Source organism: Panthera tigris, chromosome C1 (assembly GCF_018350195.1).
Source record: "Panthera tigris isolate Pti1 chromosome C1, P.tigris_Pti1_mat1.1, whole genome shotgun sequence".
NCBI classification, from domain to species: Eukaryota; Metazoa; Chordata; class Mammalia; order Carnivora; family Felidae; genus Panthera; species Panthera tigris.
The window spans coordinates 38,215,581-38,237,283 of NC_056667.1; the positions used below are offsets into that span (position 1 = coordinate 38,215,581).

Consider the following 21,703-nt stretch of genomic DNA (forward strand, 5'->3'; position numbering starts at 1 on the left):
ATTACATTCTTTGCTTCCCTAAGCCAACATCCTCATTTTAAAGATAAGAAATTGGGGCACCAAAAAGGGCAAGTGCTATATTTTGATTGGGCAACAAGGTAATTTCAGTCCTTGTTCTTGACTCTCTCTCTTGCTGTAACAAGGGATCTCCTGCTGTCATTTATTTGCCTAAGAATCCAAGAGGAGTCTACATATATCCCCACCTCACTGACTTTGGCCTTGGCCTTGGGATATGCTTTGGCCAATGGAATATGAACAGCCATGACATTTGCCACTCCTGTGTGGAAGCCTTGAGCGGGATTGTATTTCTGCCCTCTGCCATGAAAATGGCCCATCCCAGATGGGGAAATACTCAGCCTGGGCCCTGGATGAAAAGCAAGGATGGGGGCATGCACAGTCCGGCAGAGCTGCGGCTGACTCCCTCACAGCCCTCGTGTAGCACGGGCATGGAATAAATGCTTGCCGTGATAACCTCCCAAGCTCTTGGGGTCGTTACCACAGCAAAGCTGATGCAAAGAGCACAGTTTCTAGTAGAAGTCTGTTCTTCTCATGGTTGAAGTTGCCTCTAATGGTGCAATGATTATGAATTCAGACCATGCAGGTAAGGGCTGTGTTTGTGAGCATTTTAAGCACTCAATGGATTCAAAATAATTAGAGAAAGAGTTGAAAAGTATATGGTACGGGAGGAAAAACCAGCACCTTCTGATGAAAAGAAAATGGCGGTGGAAGTCCACCTTTTAGCAGAGAGACAAAGATGAATCAGACGTGGCAGTTTCTTTCTCAGACTTCTGCCCCATGAAGAACCAATGGCACTAACTACAATATGTATTCACCCATAGGCACCTAGTTCTGAAATAGAAGATGCTACAGGAAAAAGATGCAGTAAATGCCAAAAATCAATCTATGCCACCAAATTGCTATGTGACCTTGAGGAGGTCACTTTCCTTCTGGCATTAATTTTCTCATTTGTAAAACGAAGAGATTTGAATGAGGATCTCTCATTTTCCTTCTGGCTCTGACATGCTAGGATTTGATTGCCTCTAACTCATCAGTCTCAACTGGCTTGAATGGGACCCAGTAGTATTGAGAATAATCATAGGAATCCATCAAAACATAGCCCAAAGAAGGTAATCTTGAGACTCAAGTGAGATAACCCAGGGAAAGTGTTTTGCATACACTGAAGGGCTCTAGTGCTTGCTCTTCCATGGAAAAGAGGTGCGCAAATGTGCGTCTGGTCCCCTAACTTGCGTTCCCCTAGCATCCTTCCCCCCACTTACATCTAGCAGTCGTCCGGGCCATTCTGCCTACCTCACCCTCTTTCCTGTCACCATGAGGAAAAGTAGCTCTAAACCAAAGGAGGGTATGATGATACAGTAGGAGACATAAATAACATGCTGGGGGAGGGCAAAGGACTTTGGAATGCAACAGATCTGGGTTGGAATCCCCATATCTCTTTTTGCTCATATATAAAATGGGGGTGACTCTTCCTTCATGTGGTTTTTCTCGGAATTGAAGTATATAAAAAAGCTTGTGGGCCCACATAAGCACTCATTTATATCTGGGACAATGGCAGAGGTCTTCCTGGGAGTGGTGGTGCAAAGACAAAGCTGAAAGCTACGTAGAATCCTGAGAGCTGGGAAGAGAGAGGGAAGGTAATCACTCAGAGAGGAGTGTGTGGGGTGAGGGTGCAGGGGTGGGTATGGACGTGACAAGGGTGGCCTGTGAATGTGGGTGAGTCAAGTGTCCTTTAGTAAAGGAGGAACAGGCAGTTAGAATAAGAGTAGAAGTTTCATGCAAAGGAACATAAAGGAAGGAGTCTAAACCTTTGAATGTCAAGCTGGAGGCTCTTAACCCAGAAGGTAATGAGGGTCCCTGAAGGGTTTTGGGAAATTATACCTTAGGAAGTTGTAAGTGTGCTGATGCATCTTGGTAAAGAAGCTGCAACCCCACACAAACCAAGGTGTGGGGAGGGAAGGAGATTGTCACCTCCCCAGAGGAGCTCTGTTGCTACACTCCTCTGACATGGAAATCTGAGCTATGGGGAAAACATCAGACTGCACCTTGAACTAAAACAGATGTGGTTACGACAGATAAAATGTTTTCAAGATTTTAAAAGTTCAATTTTCTTCCTTTTACTCTCTCAGGAGAATCACTGGTTTTAAACCCAAGACAGTGAAAATCCTAGGTAGCAAAATGAATGCAGAACTCCATTTGCTGACCAGATCTGGGTTAGACTGCTTTTATTGCTTGCTTTTCTTTCAGGAACCCTAACCCCACAACCTCAGTGGGTCCACCCTGGGCCCAAAAGTTTGGTCCTACCATAGGTCATGCCCTTGCTACTCAAAGCAGAGTCCTTGAACTAGTAACATCAGCATCACCTGGCAGTTTATTAGAAATGTAAATTCTCAGATCCCACTCCAGACCTTCAGAACAGAATTTGAATTTTAAGAGTTTGAATAAGAATACCCAGATGTTTCCCGCACATTAGGTTTGGGAAGCACTGACTTACACCATGCCTTCAGATTGCAAGAGTTTCCTTATAGCCAGAGGAGGTCAGGGTTGGTCCAACCTCTTCATTGAACTAACAGGGACCTAAGATCCAGACAGAGAAAAGAACTGGGCTTTCCAAGGTTACCCAAGAAATAAGTATAATTGGTATAGTAAAGTTAATAACAGTAGACCATGTAATATAATAAAAAAAGAAAGAACTCTCTCTAGCTAGCCAGAGATGAAGCACAGTATGTTGCAGGCCACTCCAATTTTGGAGTCAACTCAATGTGCAAGATTTACAACCCAGGTGGGCCAAATTATTTCATCTCTCTGAGCCTCCTTTTCCTCTTTCGAGCAAGTGGGAACAATACGAGGCTCTTGATAAGGATGTGAAGGTTAGGTGAAATAATGTATGTGGAATACTTACTACAATCGAGGCGATCACTAGCTAGTAACTGTGCTATTTCAGAGATGCAGCCAGAATCCAAGGTTTCAGGATCCTACCTACTGTCTTTTCTCCTAATCACAGAGTCAACCCAAGTCCTACTAATGGGCATGGTTTCCTAATTTAAAAAGAGTTCCCTCTGCAGAATGGATAGCCCCTTCTGTTTGCCCCCTTGGCTCTCAGCTCTTTCCTTTCATGGCATTTAGACACATACAATGGCTGGTTTCCTTCTCTGACTTCCACACTAGAGTGTGTCTTGTCTTAGAGCAGGGACCATGTCTTTTATCTCTGTCTCCCCAGAGCACATCATCGTGGATATGGTAGCAGATGGAAGGAGTGAGGAATAGAAGAGAGAAGGGAGGAAAGAAAGAAGGAGGAAGGGAAGGAGGAAAAGAGGGAGGGAGCTGAAAAGATGTTGGGTTTTGGAAGGTAACCATTTTACAGCATGATGGATTCATTCAGAGAGTAGCTTGACAGCACAGAATTCATCTTTTTATGACTGTGACAACACTAATACATTTATTTCCCTTCTGAAATTAACTTTCTAATATTAAGAAAGGTCAAGATGAACTGCAGGAAAATGAGACATTTTGTCATTTTTAACAAATTATACCAAAGCAGACTGTCAGATTAAAGGGGTCACCGTTTTGAGGTCTAAACGCTGGTCCTGATTGCATAATCAGAGTTAATGCTTGTCTTTCCACACTTTCCCTGCCCACAGACCTCCAATAGTTCCCTTTGGCCCAAATGATAAAACTCAAATATCTCAGCCTGGTGTTCTGAGGCCCTTTAGAATCTGATGACTTTTTAAAAAATCCATTCCTTCCCCAAAGGGACATCCTACATCAGCCAGACCCACCTCCTTCCTGCTATTCTCTTCTTCCTATGTGCCTTTGCCCATGTGATATTTCTTGTCTTAACTGTCATCTCTCCTACCGATGCCCACAGAAAGTCTCTCTGCCCTTTCTCTGCCCGTAGCCATCCAACCCACTGGCTGGCCCTTTGTTCCTCAGGATTTGACCTGTTCTGGCCTTGAGCCTGCTACTTCTGCAAGGCAACTTTTTAGCCTTGAGTTGGCCCTGCCCATTGCTTGGACCCTGAGCTCCCTCCTTCACCCACTCATGCTCTACCCTCCTTCAGAGGCTTTTGGGGAAACCTTGGAGGTCTGTGAGAGGACACTGAATGTGGGTGTTTTGAAAGGAAGAAAAGAGCCATAACCTTTTTTCCTGTTCCTCCTGCTCTCTTCTTCCTTTGATATTTGTGTGCTTGGCCCTGGGCTGGACTGAGGGCCATCTGGACTCGGAAGAATGAAAATTAAACCCTGACTCTGTCTCTTCAGAAAATTACTTAATAATTGTAGGCCTTAGTTTCCCCATTTGCAAAACAAAACACATCATCTCTACCTCACGACACTGCAGCCACCATCAAATGAATGCTTGTATGTGACTGTGCTCTGAAAACTATACATTTCTGTGACAAATCAGTGAAAATAATTATAACAAGACCCATGTGCTAGTGATTCATCCCTAGCCTACAGTCCATGTGCTCCAATCTGACACAAGTCACGAGGACCTGAGTGTGAGTCCCAGCTCCACAGTACTCTCACTGTGCAACCTTGGGCAAGCCAGTTTCCTGCCCTGGGCTTATGTGTTCTCTCTATATATTCTCTTCCTATGGAAGATTAGTTTGGAGCACCTCTTTGGTTTTTGCAGCTTGAGTTTCTGTGGCTCCACAAAGGGCAAAGTAAGCTCTGAGGCCCCAGAAGGCTGGAATTAAGTTACTAATTCAAGGTCAAAAGTGGCCAAATCAGAGGTTAGGAATGTGGACATCCTCAGGTGGTGCCCACACCCTGTGGATAAAGAGGAGACATCCTGAGGTGCAAACCTCTTGACTGCATTGGTATCAGCCAGCCCCCTTTAAGACCTCAACTTCTGGGGCACCTGGGTGGCTCAGCCGGTTAAGCATCCGACTTTGGCTCAGGTCATGGTCTTCCGGTCTGTGAGTTTGAGTCCTACATCGGGCTCTGTGTTGACAGCTCAGAGCCTGGAGCCCGCTTTAGATTCTGTGTGTCCTTCTCTCTGCCCCTCCCCTGCTCACACTCTGTCTCTCTGTGTGTCTCTCTTTCTTAAAAATAAATGAACATTAAAAAATTGTTTTATTTATTTATTTTTTTAATAAGACCCCGACTCCTAATTCACCTGTCATGTTCAACCCATGGAGTTCATTTTGGACTTCTCAAACTAAGTGCTCCTCAGGGAGGGGCAGGGTATCCAAAGTAATGGACTAAATCTGGAATTCCATTTACAACATCAACAGAATCAAGACAATGGGGACGATTCTGAACATTTGCTACTAAAAGGTGTCATCATATTCAAGAAAAAAGTAAATCAATAGAATGCGTCTCTTCTAGGTTCACCATTTACATGTGTTTTAAAAATGAAAGAGGAGACCCCCTGGGAAATGTTGAGCCTCCTGCAGGCTGCTCTTCCCCTGGGGAGCAGCTCACCCGAGGCACTACAGAAGTCGGCCCTGGGCTCCTGCAGATCTTCTGTTTCCAACTGCTACTACCAGTTGCCATGACCTTGCAGGTTCTGACCGCTTTTCATTTGTTCCTTCTTGCGACTGACATTTTACTAATGTGTTAGGTACTGTGCCTTGGGCAAGAGACCGCAGAGGTGAGAGATACAGTTTTATCCTTCAAGGAGTTCACAGCTGAGTAGAGAAAACAAGCACATAAACCAATCAGTGTGCTGTGGAGTGATAAATGTGTGCAACAGGGGAGATTATGGTTGGGGTGGGGAGTTGTGGAAGGTGTCATTCACTTTGAGCCTCAGTTTCCTCACCTGAGAAACAGGGATAATGATGCCCATTTCATATGGTTGTTCTATGGGTTACATGAGACAATGACTAAGCACTTAACACCTGCTCAATAAATAACAGTGCCTTCCCTCTTTCCTACTCCCACCCCCACCCCAAGGTCCTGAGAAGCTGTCTTCATTTGTCCCATCCACTCCAGAAAATCCAGTCACATGGCAAAGATGTCTATTAAAGAACATGCCTTGGCAGGTAGAGGATTTTTCAAGGTTACAGCCTGGAGCTAAACTCCAGCAGAAAGAAAGTATCCATTTGTGAATGGGAGCCTGAGTAAGTCAACTTTTCTGACTGCTGAGTGTGTGTGCTGGTCGTGCCAGGAGTTTAAAGAAAAGCTTTAGCCTCGACAGGTCCTGTAGACACAGCCAGAGAGAGGCCATTTCGTCAAGTAGACTTGGCTGCCAATCAGGGTCCAAACTCCACCTTCCAGCAAGCCCAGGTCCTGAGCCTCAGCCCCCGAAACCAGCTCCAGGCCACACTCAGGGTCTGGAATTGCCCCGGAGGGTTCCTGAGGGTTACGTTTCCGGTATTCATTTTGGAACCATCCTTGCTGTTGTCATCCCTTAGGGATTATACACAGACATGCGCACATACCCAAACCCTAGAAGTGACAGAAATCTTGCCTTCTTGCCTTCCGAAGGTTAAACTGTAAAGTTCACCCAGAATGGATTAGAACGGACCAATACAGGAAGCCCTGAGAGAGAAAGGCTCTCACCCCTGGAACTGAGCTTACTGTCATGCAATTAAAGGTATTAGCTCAAGCTGAAGAAAAGACTCACAGATGGGAGGGAGTTGGGGGGTGGTCAGAGAAGCCCAGAGAAAAGTGAGGGCTTGCTCTCTTTTAAGACCTACTTGCAATGCTCTTTTAATAACCAGAGCTATAGCTATTTTTTAAATACTACAGTTTACAGATGGTGATCATGTTCTGAAATTAACATCGAAATTGTGAAATTAACATTGAAATATCAGTTACCGTATACTACTAGATTTGAGTTTATAATAAGAATAAACGCTAACATTTATCGGGTGCTTATAATTTACCAGCCTTAGAAAATACCGCACTACGTGTAGTGTCATTTTCTAACCTTATAATTCTTCTATGAGGAAAGACTATTACCCCATTTCACAGATCGGGCCACAGAGTCTGAGAGAGGTGAGATGGTAGGAAGTGCAGGAGCTGGAGGCTGGTCCAGCTAACTGCTCAGTCCTTGCTCTAAGTCCCTAGGAGAGTAAAGGGTCTGCCCCCTGTCCTTCCTGCTTACAGGGTGGTGCTTAAAGGCCAAGGTACTTAGCAGAATGAGAACAAAGTAGGAAGAAAGGGCACAATCTGAGGTTTGCTCTGGGGTGGTGAGGTCCCTGTTACACTTACCAAGAGGGCCAAGAGTTGGCAGACTTCCTAGGATGTTAGAAGCCTGGACGTGGGTGCCTATGGGATAGGAGTTGTGAGCAAAGGGTAGTAGAGGTACAATGGATGGATGGTTGTGTGGAAAGACAGACAAAAGGATGGCTAGTCAGAAGACAGATGCATAGATAGGTATCAACTGACCCCAGTTTCCTTCTCTAATGTGGGCTGGGCTGGCTTCCTCAGGCTCTAATCCTAGGGACTGGCCCAGCACCAAGTAGCTGCCTCTGAGGGTTATTTTATTTTATTTTATAAAATGAGGTCCCTCCTCATATCTGGGGGGCCAGCCTCCCTCCTCATTCCATACATTTTTTTTCCAGTTTTAAAGTTAAAATATACTTGTGGAAAATTGCTGGGAAATATACAAAAGCAGAGAGGAAGGAAACAACCTTAGTACCCAGAAATGCCACTGTTAACATCTACTTTACATCCATTCCTTTGTGTGTGTGTTAAACCTAGTTGTTATATGTCTTAACACATAATACACATGTAATTTTGTCTTCTGATTCTTTTCATTTAAAATTATAGCATAAGCATTTTTATAATATTGTACACTCTTCATAAACATCCATTATACGAATGTATCGTGATTCACTTAATCAGTTTCCCACTGTTAGGCATTTGGATTTTTTTCTTGGTTTTTCACTATTTATAAATAATGATTTGGTGGACTTTTTTTTTTGTTGCATAAATCATTATTCACACTTCAAATTATTTTAGTCTAGGTTTGTAGTACTACAATTGCTGGCTCAAGGCTACAAACAGAACAATGTATTTAAAACCCCAGAAAGTCAGAGTAATATTTTTTTTTTCCTCTCCCTTTTGAATTCCACATCCTTTCTACTCCCTAATAGGGAGCTCCCTGGATTTCAGGATAAAGCCCAAGCTTCCTGGGCTTTATGACTGGCCTCTGCCTACCCCCTCTCCTCACCTCCCACTTCTTCTCCATATGCTCCCCCAGTCCAGCTCACCAAACTCTTTAGAATTCTGAGTATAGTCACCTGATAGGTGTATGCTCACACACGCTGTTCCCTCCGCCTGTAACACTTCCCCAGTCTGTCTAAACAGCTCCTCGTCTATCTTCAAAACTCACCTCGGAGGTCACCTTCCCCAGAAAGCCTGGCCTGACCCCAAGCCCAGTGGCGATGACTTGTTTCTCCCACGTGGCACCCAGGCCCCTCGCCTGTCATAGTGCTCAATACCCTGGCCTGCGGTCCTCAGCCTGAGGCAGAAGTCCTAGACCAGGGGTTTGTGAACTTTCTCTGGCCATGGAATCCTTTATTCAAACACGTTTGTCATAAACTGATAAAGGTTAACATCTGTTGAGAATATCTATCCCTGGCAAAGTGCCTTCAGCAAGTCACAGGAATCACTTCTGTTAACCCTCACAACAACCTCTTACAAAGGAGGAAGCAGCTGCTTGCAAAGGTAAGGGACGTGCCCAAGATAGCAAAGCTATAGAATGTTGAAATGAGATTTAAACCCCAGACCTGAACCTGAGCCCTTAATCACAAAATTCTACCGCGCAGGTGAAAATGGAGAGGAGCTACCCATGGGAGCCCCAGACCTTTTGCAGTTTTTCTGAAAACAGTTTGAAAACCACTCTCTATTCTGGATCATCGGTTCCTTGAGGGAAGTGACTGTTTCCTGTTTGTCTTTGTCTTCCAGTATACGGTGACTGGGCTCTGAAAATGTTTTTTGAATGGATAAATGAACAACCTTTTTCTTTTGAAGATTGCAGGGAAGTTACTCTTTTATCTATATACTTTACTAGTCTTGGAGTGAGAACAAGAATATGAACCTGGAATGGCTTGCTGAGTGGGATAGCACGAAGCCTCATTGGCCAGAAGGTCAGGCTGTGTCCTGGCTGATAAGACGTCTCACAGCCAGACACCTGGGACCAGGACAGGGCTTGGAAGGTGGGCATCAGAACTTCTGGAGGATAGGGGCAATTTCTTGATGAAAGGTTAAACAGTTCACCTCTTGCTGGAAGCAGTGATTAGTCTGGTTCCTTTCATCAGAATTCAGCTCTCTCCACCACGGTAAATAATGGACTAATTAGGCATCTGGCTTACTTGATTTCCCATGGCTAAGGCCAATTTCTGAAATGCAATATGCTATTTGATGTACCAGCATGAATTCTTCCTGGGCTCGAGAGCCTCCCAACAGCAACAGCCAAAAATAACGCTCTGAGAAGTTCCTCACACATCGAACACAAAACATCTTAAATGTGACTTGTACGTGGTAATAGGATGGTCAGGCTGAGAGTCTAAGGTGGTAACAGGCTGTATGCTGATCCTAACCTCCTCAAACCAGGGGCCCTAAGGGGAGGAGTTTGCTGGGGGGTGAGAAATGGATGGGATAGGTTACTGGGAACTCCTGGAAGAGATAACATGGAGGTATACCAGACGAGAAGGGTAAGTGAAAAGAGATTATTCTGGGACTGTCCACAGAGACTCCTTTTCAGCTCATTGTGGCTGGATAATTGGGTGATCATGGGATAGGGAAAATGGAGAAGCAAGCTTGGTCTAATTTAGAAATCAGGGTAAGTTAAACAGATATTGGTAGCAGATCCTACATGACTAGATTCTAACATTCTAGAATTTCTGAATTTGTGAGCTTGAGAACAAAATTCCATACATGGGAGCTCTTAGTGACAAGGGATCAGCAGGGGCAAAAAATGAAGGAAAGAAGGTGAGTCAACAGAAATGCAATACAGTGATAGAGAAGTGTAGGGGTTTGAAAGTCGAGGGTGCCATGGATTTCCCTGGGATGCTTTCGTGCTATCGTTCTGGGAAACACTGTGTCAGATGAGGTGGCTAACAAGATTTCCCCAAACGTTCATCAAGGGCCTACTAAGTAAGGGTGAGTCCCTGCCAGGTAACTGAGGTATAAGCTGAAAAAGACAGAGTTTCTGTCCTTGAGAAGCTCAGTCTAAAGGAGGCAGGAAAACCACCGCAAGAACACAGCAGGATGTGTGCTTAACCAGGGGTGTACCCAGCGCTGTGGGATGCATATAGAAATCCTAACAACCACCCTCTAGAGAGACTGCATTTTAATCAGTGCTGAAGAGGTTCTCACTGAGCTACCAGTGAGTGGCCAGCCCTGCCCAGGGGAGCAAGGAGGTAAAGGCAGATCCTTGGCTCTGAAAGGGTTTGCAATTTAGCTGAGAAACTGGAATCCAGAGCAGGTCAGAGGAGATGCTACTATGGCACCAAGCCTACAGAATACACCCCCTGTGTGTTTATGGAATAAACTACTAGATGAAAGAAGCAAAGTCTGATGATAGAAGAACAAAGCAACAAAAACCTTTGTGGGCCAAAGGGTTCAGGGAAATCTTAGAGAAAGTGGGCCTGGAGGTGGGTTCTGAGGATTAAGTAGGATTTGGAGAGTGACTTAGTGTGTCTCTTGACTTGAAATACTCTTCCTGCTCTTGACTCAGCAAATTCCCATCCATTCTTCAGAACCCTGTTCAGATGTTAATTCTAGGTCTTGCTGAGCAGATTGCTTCTTCCCTGCCTGTCTTTCCTCTCTCTCTCACCCAACACACATTCATGGAAGGCCTGTGCCCTGGGTATCAGGGATCACAAATGGCTAAGGTGAAGTCTAAGACCTCAATGGAATCACAGTCTGTGGTGGGGTATGGGAGCTGGGGACAGTGGGAACAGTGAGGTAAGTGCTGTAATGGCCAAATGCATAAAAATACTAGTGGCTCCATTTCTCATATACCTACCATTGACGGCGATTTATATACATATTATCTTACCCTGAGAGAAATCCCATGGGATGGGCATTGCTAATCCCAGTTTACAAATAAGGAAAATGAGATACAAGAGTTTAGTTGAGCTGGCTTAAAGGGAAACTTCTGGAAGCTTTGCTGATCTCCATGCCATTGAAACAGTATGTACCTAGTTACTTGATGAGAAGTATCCAGAGTCTTTCAGGATGAAAAGATGTTAGAGAAATTGAAGGAAACAACCACCCTGACAGGAATATTACTCTGAAGTGAGAGATCCCTCTCTACCCTGCTTGCTGCCAGAGTCAAAGTTATGATCTAGAGAGACAGAAAAACCATGCCTTTTATCACAGATGGGAGAAGTTGCCCTTTAGAAAAATAATGATTTTCCCTTAAAATTTCTTAAAGTTTCAAAACCGTCTCAAACTATTGTAGGAAAAAACTATAAAAATTTCATGAACCCAGAGTCCCCTATGTTCTCAGAGCCCCCTGTACAGTATTATATTTACCTTCATTCTTTACTTCCACATTGAACCTTTCCCCTGGTGGCTATTTACTGTTTTCCTGGGCCATGTTGGTAGGTGTGGAAAGATAGCTGAGTAGACTGGCGTGTGTGATCTATGGCTGTGGTGAGTGCATCTAGTCTATCCCTTGTGAAACTTCTGGCAGCTGGCTATAGTCTGGACACTTCAACAGGGCATTTCTCTTCACCCTACCCAGGGCAATAGTCCTTCTTCACCTTGATAAAACGCTTTACATTCACATACATCGGATCTCTCCATCCTGTGGGTAAATAGGCCAGGGCTTATTCTTCCCTTCTACCTGATGGACACACTGAGGCTCAGGAAACAAATGCTTACAGAACATCTGCCATGTGCTAAGCACCTTCCGAGGCATTCACTCCAGGCTGTCCTTCTCTGGCAGCAGCCAGACTTTTGTGCCTTGTCATGGAAATCTCACCCATCAGGGGAGCCTTCACAACCAACAGACAACTCCAAGATGATACAGAGACACAGACTGTTGGAGCCAGATGGGCCCTGGGGAGTCTATCCTTCAACACCTACAGTGTATACACTGGGGTAGGGTGAGGTGGGGTGGGAGCGGGTGTGGGGAGTGAAAGGCCCAGAGAAGGGAAGAGAGTTGCCTAAGAGCACCAAGCAAATTAGTGGTTCTGCCACTCTGGTGGGGGGTGGCTAGTATTCTCAGTCTCTCTTCACAGGCTTTAGCTGCTCCCTGCAGGGGATCTTTGGGGTAATATAGCCAGAGACATGTGGATGCAACAAAAGCTTGGGAACCTACAGTCCAGAGCTCCTGAGGCCTCAGGGAGACAGTCTGCAAATGCCCTAGGGATGTGGTACAGCCTCCTCCTAGGGGGTGATAAGCACCCTGCCACAGGGGGAGTATTTTCCCAGCCCAAGGCCATGGCTGTGGCCTCCTCTCCTGGTTTGCCCCTAAGTGTGTATGTGCGTGGGGATGGAGTGCCCCCAACCTTCTACCCCCCTGCTTGCCAAGGTGGGTTTACCCTTTCCAGTAGCAAGACTCCTCTCCCAGGCTGTCAGGTATGAGCACACAGGCACCCCCTGGTTTCTAGTGAGGAGCTACCGTCTCAGGGCCTTCTGGTCTAGCGACCCGGTGAAACCTCTGCCCATGCGAAGAGCAGACCTCAAGGGCCACTTCCTGCCATTTTGACTGGGTGGGGAGACTGCCTAGCTGTGTGTTTGTGTGTATGTTCCATGTGTGATCATGTATAACTTGACACCTATCTATGTGTCTGTCTTGTATGCACCGTGTCCATGGTGCTTTTATGCATATACTTTGTTTTCGGTATGTGAATGTAGGCATTTTCTGCACATCTCCACATTGTGTGACTGTGTGAGTGTGTGTGTGTGTGTGTTTTCCGTGCAGTATGAATGAGAGCTGGTTCTGTGTGTGTTAGATGACCATGCCACCGGCTGCTCTGTTTGTCATGCAGATGTGTTATAACTTATTTATTTATTTGACAGAAAGAGAGCAGCTTATCTTGAGGACTACAGGAGGCAAGCAAGGAAAAAAAAAAAAAAAAAAACAACCCGGCCCTGTGTTGCTCTATTTTAAAAACTGCTCCATGTTGTTATGGCAGCTAATTTTCCTTAAATGATTTAAGGAAACAGATCTGTCTAAGAGCTACAGCCAAGTTGTTATAGCAACACAGGCCTTTCTCCTCCAGGAAAAAGGAGGAATCCCCACCACCACCCCCTGCCCCCCGCCCCTGGAGCATAGAAGCCCCTCGCAAAAGCGACCCTTGGGTTCTTGGGGGACTCGGGGGGCAAAAGAAAGGGCAGGAGGGGACCCACTCACCTCCCACTGTCAGTCCTTAGGGAGTCTTCTTAGCAGCTGTGCTCACCACTCTCCAGTTCAGATCTCATTGTCCTTCACCTGCACTACTGGAATAAGCACTGAACGGGACTCTCTCCTTTCGTTTCGTCTCATCTCCTTTGATCCACTCTCCACACTGCAGCTTTCGTAAGTTTCTAAAGCATATGTCATTCAACATAATATTCTCTCTGGTGCCATGTTCTCTGTTACGTGCTGGATATGCATGAGGCATGTCTTTGAATAGCACTCCTGGAACGTTGGCCTTTATTCCACAAGTAATAGGGAGTCATTGAAAAGTCTTAATCAGGCAGGGAGAGATCCAGTTGGATTTAAATTTTAGAATGACTTAAGTTTTTAAATTGGGGGACTGAGTGGATGGAAATACTATTCATTGATCTCTGTCTCCCTTGCTCAAATGTTTTTGATGGCTCTCCATTGACTACACTGATTCTTAAGATTGAGAGAGGGTGTGTGCTTGGAATATTCCTAACAAGTGGTGTTTTGTTCCATAGCTTTGATTTTTTTTAATTCAATCAAAAACCAATGCAAAAGAGGGCCTAAGACTTTGATTTTAATGAGAAGAGAGCATGGGGCCATAGGAAGAAGCCAAATTCCTTTGCTCCATGTTCACTCACCCATGAGCTTCTTCCCATCTGCCTCTCACACTGCCCTCTTGCGCTGCCTGTCATAAATCCTGCATACCAGCTCAGCAGCTGAGGCCTCTCTCACTTCTGTGAGAGCTTTCCCTGGAATGCCCTCTCCCCTTTCCCTGTAACCTCCCTCACCCCTAAACTACAGCCGCCATTGCTAGAGGCCCAGTCCAAAATCCTTGAGAAAACTATCCTTCAGACACCACACATATTGGATGAATCTCTCCCAACCCCATATTGCCAAAGCATTGCATTTTCTCTACCATAGCACACCTTCCTGGCTGCCTTGGATTAAAACTGTTCTTAAGAGTCTGGACTTCCCATCAGATTATGAGTTCTTCCTGACCTGAGATCCTGTCCCATTAATCTCTATGACCCCAGAGGTTACAGAGGGTTTGCCCATGCATTGAGAAATGTGCACTTCATTCAATTAACTGAGCATTTTAAAGCAACACCTGCTTTTTTGTTTATCTTTGCCGAACACTTCTCTGGGTGTGCCTCTCAGATCGTTAGGCATTAGGAGACTTATAGATGGGTGGTCCTAGGAAGCTCATTCGTAAATGGGCTTAACTTTTTAAGATTGTAACTGGACATAGGTGAGAGAGGAGGGCCCTGTGTGTGCTCTTGTGTGCAAGTGGCTCTGGTTGTGTGGCTGATGGTGCGTGTGCCAGGATAAAGCCAAATTTCCATGGGGAGGGCTGAGCTCTCACCTGAAAGGTGATGTCATTTCTGGGGCTAATTACCTGGGGAAGAGGTAGAGTACTCAGACCTAACTTCAGAATGGAAAGGAGAAACCTGGATATAGAGCAGAGATGGAACTGGCTCCCCTGGTCTTCACCACTGAAGGTGATGAAATGTCGAAGAGCAGCTCCCGAGTAAGACATGTTTGGACGGTGGGAAGACTGAAACCCAGGGATCTGAGGGGGCTCTGGGTTGCCAGAGAAAGCTAAGTTCAATGGTGGGTAGAATGGGGTGGGCACTGAGGCTACGAATGGAGCATATTAGTGAAGGTGACCAGAAGCCTGTGTCGTGGGAACCAGAGCAGGTAATACCATCTCGGGTTTTGTCCCTGAGAGTTTAGGACAATCTCAGCAGGTTGCAGGGAAACCTAGGAGAGGCTTTATGTCCATACACCAGAGTCTTCAGGAAAAAAGGACACATGGATGGTGGTGGCAGCATCCGGGACACTCTGAGTGGGAGGTGAGACTGGGGAGAGGTAATACGGCCCAGTTGCTTCTTTTCATCAGGGAAATCATATTAAAACCAACTCACAGAGGCTCTGGTTTACTTCATCATTTGCTCAGCATTTACACTGAGTGCCTGCTCAGAGCTGGGTCCCTGCTGGGCACTGGCGACTCTGAGATGAATCAGCCAGACTCTGACTAGGGGACAGTTCATCACAACTGGTAAACAAAGGCCAGGCTGTCCACAGGGAGCTGTCCCAGGAGTGGGGCATAAAACACTTTATGTCTGAGATCCAGTACAGTCCTCTGGGTGAAACACTCCATGGTCAAGATCATCACTTAGTTTCCAAGACCCATAGGGCGGGGGAAAGGGCTTAGTGAGCAAAGGGCTAGGAAAGCAGCCTTTGAAGTAAATGCCATCATCAACACAGGACACCAGGCTCCTGTTGTCAGGTGGGGACACAGAAGAGCTCGTGCCTGAGACTCACAGTGTAGGTTGGACATACTACTTTTGCTCAACTTCAAAGTCAACATGTCTAAAGTTTGTGCCCAGTCTCGCTGCCCCTCCTGAGTTCCCATCTCAGGAAGGGTACCACATCCACTCCACTGTCCAGGCCAAACGATGGGCATCATGCAAGACCCCTTCCCATCCAATCAGCCAGGCACTAAGCTGCCCTCGTCTCCCTCCATAATGCCTCTCCAAGCCTATAGCAGTAAGCTCTACTGGTCTCCAGCCTCTATCCTGGCCCCCTGACCCTCCAAAATGGCCCCCTTATAGACACCAGAGGGGTCTTTCTGAAATGCAAACCTGATCCTATCATTTCCCTGCTTAAAAGTCCAAATTGCACCCTGTATCATAACCCTCTCTGCCCTTCTGTCTGCTCCTAGTACTAGCCACACTGAATGACTTGGAAATCTCCTGAGGATGCCTCCCTCTCAAGGCAGATGCACAGATGTCTCCTTTTCCTGGAAAGCTTTCCCTGCCCTGGGAATCTTTCACGCATCAGCTCAGGTGTGGTCTCCTGGGTTGGGTTCCTTCCATGGGCTCCCACAGCCCCTGTGCCTCCCTCTACAAATGCACCTGGAAGAACTGCCTGTAAATACCTGTCTCTACCAGGCTGTGAACTCCTTAGGGGTGGACAGCAGCTCTGATTATTCCCAGCATCCAGCTAGAACCTGAAGGGGTTCGGTGAGGAACGACGATGCTCACAGACATAGTCCCTGCCCACCAGTGAGGGTCTGCTGATCCCCTGCTTGCTGATTCTGTCAAGCAGAAGGCCACTGGGATGAAGGAGTGAGGCTGTGAGCATTTAGAAACAAGGCCAGAAGCTGTCCTGGCAGTTCACACAGCTTTGGGTTGAGTGATTATGATGATGTGCGCAACAGTGAAGGTCAGGAGTAGAAAGCATTTAAAGCTATTAGGGCAGATGCTTTTGGGTACTGCAGTGTCTGCAATTGGACACAATGTCCCTTAAAGTCAAATGTGACTTTTAATCCAATCCAAATAATGTTTGTTGAGGATCTACTACACACGAGGTACTCTGCTAAGTGCTTTTACATAGCTTTTAAGTAGAGAGACGGTATAATTTATCATCCAAACTGGGACACGTCTAAGAGCGAAAGGGGGCCCTGTTCATACTCTAGGACAACAGGTATAAGTGGGAACTGCCCCAGGCAAGCCAAAACTTATAACCATCCTACCCACAGGTTACATTCTCGGTGCTTTTTTCTCCCCCCGTAATTCCACACACAATTTGTAAATCTGTATTTACCAGTATTTACTTACTTAATGTCTATTTCCCTGCAGATTGCCAGGGTTAGGGTTTTGTTCACTACTAGAAAAAGCCTCAATGCCTAGTATGTAGAAACTACTTGATAAATATTTGTAGAAATAAGGAAGGCAAGACTGGAGTAAAAGCCTGGGCAGGGAGAGAGGGGTGGGGAAAAGAGAAGAGGTGGAGGGAGCTGGGATCCTTGACTCCCAGGTTAGTGCTCCCTGTTCTTGCTTAGGACTTAAAGGAGTGGACTGTCAGGAACAACACAGCTTATGCAACGAGCTCAGCCTCCCCGTGTGTTTATTAAGTTCCAGCCAGCTGATGAGCAACCTATTCATGGCACAGAAAGTGTCTACATATCTCTGTCACTCATTCTTGCCTGATTTATGCTCTATAGCATGGACGAGTGTCCAGTTGTTTGTGAGCAAACCAATTACTTCCAATTGATGATAGCAATGGCAGGCTGAAGCCTCTTCTCTTTAGCAAACCTAACCCCCTTCGCTTTGGTTCTTCCTCCATGCCCCGCCCCCCCACCTCTCTCCTCAGGGATTCATCTAAAATACCATTTTGTTCAATGGCTCCTACCTTATCACTGTCCCATGTCTTTTTTTTTAAAGCCATTCTTCATAGTCCCCTCAGTGAATAACTGTTTTCTATCTATAAACCACATTACAGTTGGCATAACACAATTTGCCATAGTTAATCCAATTCAATTCAACCAATAGTTATTGAATATCTATAACCAGCCAGATCAGAAAAAAATTTAGGGGCTATGGAAATCAAGGGATCATGAAATCACAGTCATCAAAGTTAGAAGAGATTCAGATGCCATCTCACTACAGCGTCTTCCAACTGAATCTCCTCTATACGCCATTTTGACAGTGTCATTTAGCTTCAAGGTGAACACTTTTAGTAAGGCAAAGTTCACAGCTCCTACACCCACTCTGGCTCAGGCAGCTCTAAATGTTAAAAAGTTCTATTTCTCTACAGGTCTTACCTCTACCTTTGGCCTTCACCCAGAAGATGTCTGTCCTGTCCTCTCTGATAGCTCTTCAGAGATAGAATGACTATGGTCGTCCTCCTTTCTCTAACCTATGAAACCCCAATGTCTTCTCCTATTTCTTAAAAGTCTTACCCCTATGAGAAAACTCAATATGGACACCCATTGTTCTCCTTCTTTCTGGAATAGCAGGCCCTCTTCTCTGGGAACAAGTTCACTACCACCACCACCACCACCACCACCATAGCCCCTAAGTCCAACCATGTGGTTCCAGTGAGGCTGTCCTGTCTTACATATGCTTGCCTCTGGGGCCACAGTTGACTTGCCCAGTGGTAGCATGTCCTCACAACTAGGCCAGTCATGGTCCTTTTGGAACTGGAACTAGAAAATGAGAACGAATCACTCTCCAGTGATGGGAGTCACTAGATGTGACACTTGACACCTGTGTCCTACAGGGGAGGAGGGCCAGTCTACAGTATTCTGGGACTCTTGTAATAAATTCTCTATTTTGCATATTTCAAGTTGTATTTCTTTTGCTTGTAGCCAAAGAGCCTTGACAAATGTGAATCTGCTTCAATATATTTCCTTTATCCCATGAGACCTCCTGAACCCAACTGAACCCAGTATTTGTGAAGGGAGGGGAAGCTACTCATTTAGAGATGAGACCAGGAGGCCTAATACCCACCCTGGTTTGACCCTGCACTCCTAATTTGTAGCTCCTAGTAGATATCCCCAGTACAACTGCCCTTTCCCAGATTAAGGCATAAAACCAGCAGGTGCTGAATGGGTTTGGTTACTCACTGGGTCATTGTACATCTGGATGATGAGCTGTTTCACTCCATGTAGGGTAGGGTGAGCCCACGGAGAGGGATCCAGCCAGTGACGGTTCAGGTCAAACCCCATTAGAGAGCACCTGGGCAATACCCAAAGTCAGAGTCAGTATGAACAGGACAAACCAAGCTTCTCACTTACCAAAATACAGTTAGGAGTAGGAACAATCATTATGTCACTTATCTAGCCTTTATTTTTTGCCAGAGACAGTTCTAAACATTTTACATGTATTAATTCATTCAATGCTTTCGACAACCCTATGAAGCCACTACTGTTATAATTCCCACTTTACATAAGAAGAAGCTGAGTCACAGAGAAGTTCAGATATTTCTGTCGATGAGTCTGACTTCAGTATCCACTCTCTGAGACCGCAGATATATGTACATTTGTTACACAGAGCAGTAGAAAGAAATGTTCAGGCTGAAGTCACTGGTGTCCCTATTATTCCTCTCTGTCTCCTACCCATAGGTAACCCATTGTCTCTACCTTCAAAATGTATTAAGAATCAACTCCTTTTTATCACCTCCACTGATATTACCTTGAGCTTGGACCAAGGTCCCAAGTATTGTAATAATCTCTTACCTGGTCTTATTTCCATCCTGACATCCTCCCAGCCCACCTCTCACCTTATCTTCCCCTTACACCCCCATTTTCCACACAACATCCAGGGTGATCCTCTAAAACATAAGTAAAATTATGTCTCTTTCCTCAAATGGTCCCTATTAGATGCAGAGTAAAGCCCCCCACAAGCTACAAGTCCCCATGTGGTCCTTCTCTGCCAACCTCTCTGACTTCAGCTCCTACCACCATCCCTCTTGCTTTCTCTGTGCCAGATGCTGGAGTCCTCACTGTTCCTTCAACACACCAGGTGCATCTTGTCTCAGGGCTTTTGTATAGGCTGTTCCTCTGCCCAAATACTCTCCCTCCAGATATCTTAATGACTCATTCTTACTTATTTCAAATCTGTGTTCAAATGTCACCAGCTCAGTGGAGGCTATCCTGACCAGCTTCTCCATACTCTCCCTTGAGCACATTAAAGAACCTCACTAGGACAAGTGCAATCATGGCTTCTGGTTCTCTTCTCTTCCCTCTTCCTCCTTTTCTCACTTCAGATCTACTCAAAGCCCTGCTTAGACTTGGGAAGAGATGTCACCTCCAGGTCTCTGTCCCCATGCCACCATCCACCAGGCCTTCACACACTCTAGGTACTCTCCAGCCCAGCCCAGGCTGAGGTACAAGTTCCTGAAACTCTGTGCTTGCTCACAATTCTAATTGCCACTTTCCTTCTCTCCAGGCCATCCTATTATAATCCCCAGACTGTCTCCCACACAGATCTGATTGGCTTGCCTTCCTAATCAAGATTCATCTATAGGTCTTCATCACCTACAGGATAAAAGTCTGCTCTTTGCAGATTTTTAACCAGATTCAAAACTGATGGGTATCATTCTCTTTGTCTTCTGGGCCTCAATTGTCCTCCTTTTTCTCCTCTATCCCTCTGATTCACTATTTTACACCCCCATCTTATCCTCCAAGCTCCTCTCTTTCCTTAAGCAATATAGTTTAACCCCCTCTCAATTTATTAAATTTCTATCCCCCATCTATCACCCTACTCAGAAAAATAAAGGATTGTACTCGGAATCTACCTCTCCTTCAAGATGGTTGGGATAAGAATGGGGGGTGGTAAATAAAAATTTCCCCTTGTCACTTAAAATAAGCATTGTCGGAACCCTGTAGGAGAATAGCTAATGTTTCATGAGTCACATGGGGAAAGGCATCATTGAGGAGAAGTCATTTGAGTTGAGCCTTGCTGGATGAATAGAATTTTTCCAGGTGTTGGGGGCGAAAGGAAATATAGAAGCAAAGAAAGGAACGGTGAATCCACCCAGGATACTGGGGGAATAGTGGACAGTTTGGTTTGGCTAAGTCATAGAGTATGTAGTGGGGAGGTGGTGACGGTAAGGCTATAAAGGGAGGTGGCGGTGAAATGTGAAGGGCTTTGAATTCCTGCAAAGAGTTTTTTTATTATTATTATTATTATTATTATTATTATTATTATTATTATTTTGTATTGCTGTGTTGAGATCAACCTGGTGCTGATGCTGGCTTTTTACTGCTTGCAGAGTAAGAACAGAGATAGCCCTACATCTAGGTTACAACAGCATCACCCAATGAAGCAAACACAATCAAGAGAACATTTGCTGACATTACTCTGGTCTCAAGAACTAAGTACTTTACCAAATACAAAATGTGTAATTGAAGTTAATGTTATGAGGGTGGTGCTATTACTATTCCCATTTTGCAGATGTGGAAACTGAAACCCAGAGAGGTTACAAACAAAGTGCTTGAGAGAAAGGAGGTGACGTCAGGACTGGTTCACAAGCAGACTTCATTCCTGGCCTTTAAGAACATAGGCTAACAGGAGAAAGAAGATATGCTTCAGGCTTATGTCCACTTATAATTCAGGACAATATTGTGAGGATTAAATGAGATAAACACATGTATTGAACTTAATTTAGCATGGGTTCTGACATATAATAACAACTTTAAAATGTTATGTTGTTGTTTTGTTGAACATTTTATTATTGTTTTATTTTTATTTTTATTATTTTTTAATGTTTATTTTTGAGAGAGAGAGAGAGAGAGAGAGACAGACAGACAGACAGACAGGGCATGACCAGGAGAGGGGCAGAAGGAGGGATGTACAGAATCCGAAACAGAACCACGAGATCATGACCAGAACCAAAGTCAGACGCTCAACTGACTGAGCCACCCAGGTGTCTCTGTTATTATTTTGTGCTACATCCTATAGGAGTGACATAGACTAATAAGTTTGCAGTGTACAGGGGCCTGGAATGGGCAGTAGACAGCAGTGGTCAGGGATATCCCATATCTTTTCTTCCAGTCTGGGAATCAGGCAGATCAGAGTGCATGTCCATGTTCCTAATGTAGTAGGCATTTGCCCAT

At 45.2% G+C, this 21,703-nt stretch overlaps 1 protein-coding gene across 4 annotated transcripts in view; it reads right to left on the minus strand.

The window, feature by feature from the left end:
• Nucleotides 1–21,703, minus strand: part of LOC102965268 (BEN domain-containing protein 5) — a 1,451,018-nt gene that overhangs the window by 85,585 nt on the left and 1,343,730 nt on the right. For all 4 annotated transcript variants that reach the window (XM_042997075.1, XM_042997077.1, XM_042997073.1 and 1 more), the window contains exon 9: nucleotides 18,710–18,821. In XM_042997075.1, coding sequence (XP_042853009.1) covers nucleotides 18,710–18,821 — 112 coding nt within the window. The remainder of the gene's footprint in view (nucleotides 1–18,709; nucleotides 18,822–21,703) is intronic.